This window comes from Pyrus communis, chromosome 11, assembly GCF_963583255.1.
Source record: "Pyrus communis chromosome 11, drPyrComm1.1, whole genome shotgun sequence".
Classification (NCBI taxonomy): domain Eukaryota; kingdom Viridiplantae; phylum Streptophyta; class Magnoliopsida; order Rosales; family Rosaceae; genus Pyrus; species Pyrus communis.
The window spans coordinates 9,817,759-9,819,593 of record NC_084813.1 but is presented as its reverse complement, the minus strand read 5'-3'; the positions used below and the strand labels follow the sequence as shown (position 1 = coordinate 9,819,593).

General features: G+C 39.5%; 1 protein-coding gene across 1 annotated transcript; it reads right to left on the bottom strand.

The window, feature by feature from the left end:
• Positions 1-639: 639 nt before the first annotated feature.
• LOC137708989 (uncharacterized) lies at positions 640-1,609 on the bottom strand. The gene is made up of 3 exons (XM_068448139.1): positions 1,460-1,609; positions 939-1,371; positions 640-869 (listed from the first exon to the last, which is right to left on the bottom strand). Exons 1-3 carry the CDS (start codon positions 1,607-1,609, stop codon positions 640-642), a joined length of 813 nt encoding a protein of 270 aa, XP_068304240.1.
• Between the last annotated feature and the right edge of the window lie 226 nt (positions 1,610-1,835).

Below are 1,835 nucleotides of genomic sequence, written 5' to 3'. Positions count from 1 at the left end.
TATATGATTCAACTGTCTTTATGTGTGTATAATACAATCCACTCAACAAACCATGCAACTTCTCCAATATACGCTTCTGGGTATCATTGGAGGTAACGCATAGATATTCCACATTTTCTGCACTTTTCGTTTCAATGTGGTATCCATTTAAACGTATGTCTTTGAAACTTAACAAATTTCGAGTAGATCAAGTAGCATATAACGCATTATGTATGGACAATATTGTTCCATTTGGTAACATAATCTGAGCTTTCCCTGAGCCTTCAATTACATCTGAAGGTCCTAATATTGTTGTTACCCTTACTTTTGTAAGCATCAATCTTGAGAAATATTTTCGATCTCGAAGTATTGTATACGTTGTTGCGCAGTCTGCAAGACAAATATTTTCGCCATTTCTCATGTTTTGAGAATGACCATAGTTTTTATCCATGCTCTTTGAGTAAGAGAATCAGAGTTAAAAGCAAGTTATAACAAGAAATTTACATGCCACTTTTATTGAATCTCTAATGCTTTTAAACTACAATTTCAGCATAATAAAAGTACATTAATGATTTAATCGGACCGGTATACTTCATTTCCCCTTTCCACAATAAAGTCTGGAACATCTAAGTGAGTTGTGTTTAACTGTCCTGATAAGTCTCACACAGGATCAGGTATATCCACTGGTCTAGCCTGGTCGAGAAAATTGGTCTCAACACCCTTCTCCTTGAAGGAGGCTTGATACAGATCCACCAGATATTTTGGGGTACGAAAAGTACGCGCCCAATGCCTATTGCCACCACATCTATAACAGGCTTCTTTAGAGTTCCTGGGAGCATTGTTCATATGAGCTTTGCCTTTGTGGCGATTTACATTTTTAAAACTCGGGCCTGAATTATGCCTCAGAACCTAGTTGTGAAACTGAACTCCATGGTTCTTGTCTTTCCTATTCCACCTACCTCGCTTGTGGCCACGTCCTCGTTTATGATTATCACCACTAGAGGATATGGCGTTTACTTCGAAGGAAGCAGCATTCACTTTTGGGAATGGTGCAGATCTAGTAGGTCGGGAATTATGGTTTTTCATCAAGGGCTCATTATTTTGTTCGGCTACCAGGAGCACAGATATCAGCTGGTTGTATTCAGTGTAGCCTCGTGCTCTATACTGCTGCTGGAAAAGCATGTTAGAGGCATGAAATGTGCTGAAAGTTTTTTCCAGCATATCTTCCTTAGTAATGGATTCCCCACAGAGCTTCATCTGAGAGGTAATTCTGAACAACGCAGAATTGTACTCAGCCACTGACTTGAAATCCTGGATCCTTAGGTGAGTCCACTCATAGCGAGCTCTTGGAAAAATCACCGTTGTCTGGTGATTATATCTGTTTCTCAAAGCCTTCCAGAGAGCTAACGAATCTTCAACCGATAAGTACTCGCTCTTTATTGCTTCATCAATGGCGATGAATAAAGATCATGGCCTTTGCCCGATCTTGAGAGGATGAGCTGTTCTCTTCCCTGATGGTATCTCCAAAATTCCTTGCTTCCAGATGGATCTTGGTATCCAGTACCCAGGTCAAGTAATTCTTCCCAGTAATGTCCAAGGCAGCATAATCAAGCTTCGTCAAGTTCCCCATTGTCTTTGCTGAAAGAAAATGAGATGTGTAAGAACTTGCAATAATATGTATTCCTGGAGGAATATAGTGTTAGAACTTCTGGTTGTTACGAATTTTTCATTTTGATCTTCAAGCCAAAATGATAAGCACTCCAAACTTCTGGCTCGAGATTTTCAAGGTGAATGAGGAAGGCGATTATACCGCACCATTCTCATTGAAATAATGTAATATAGAATGGGTGATTATT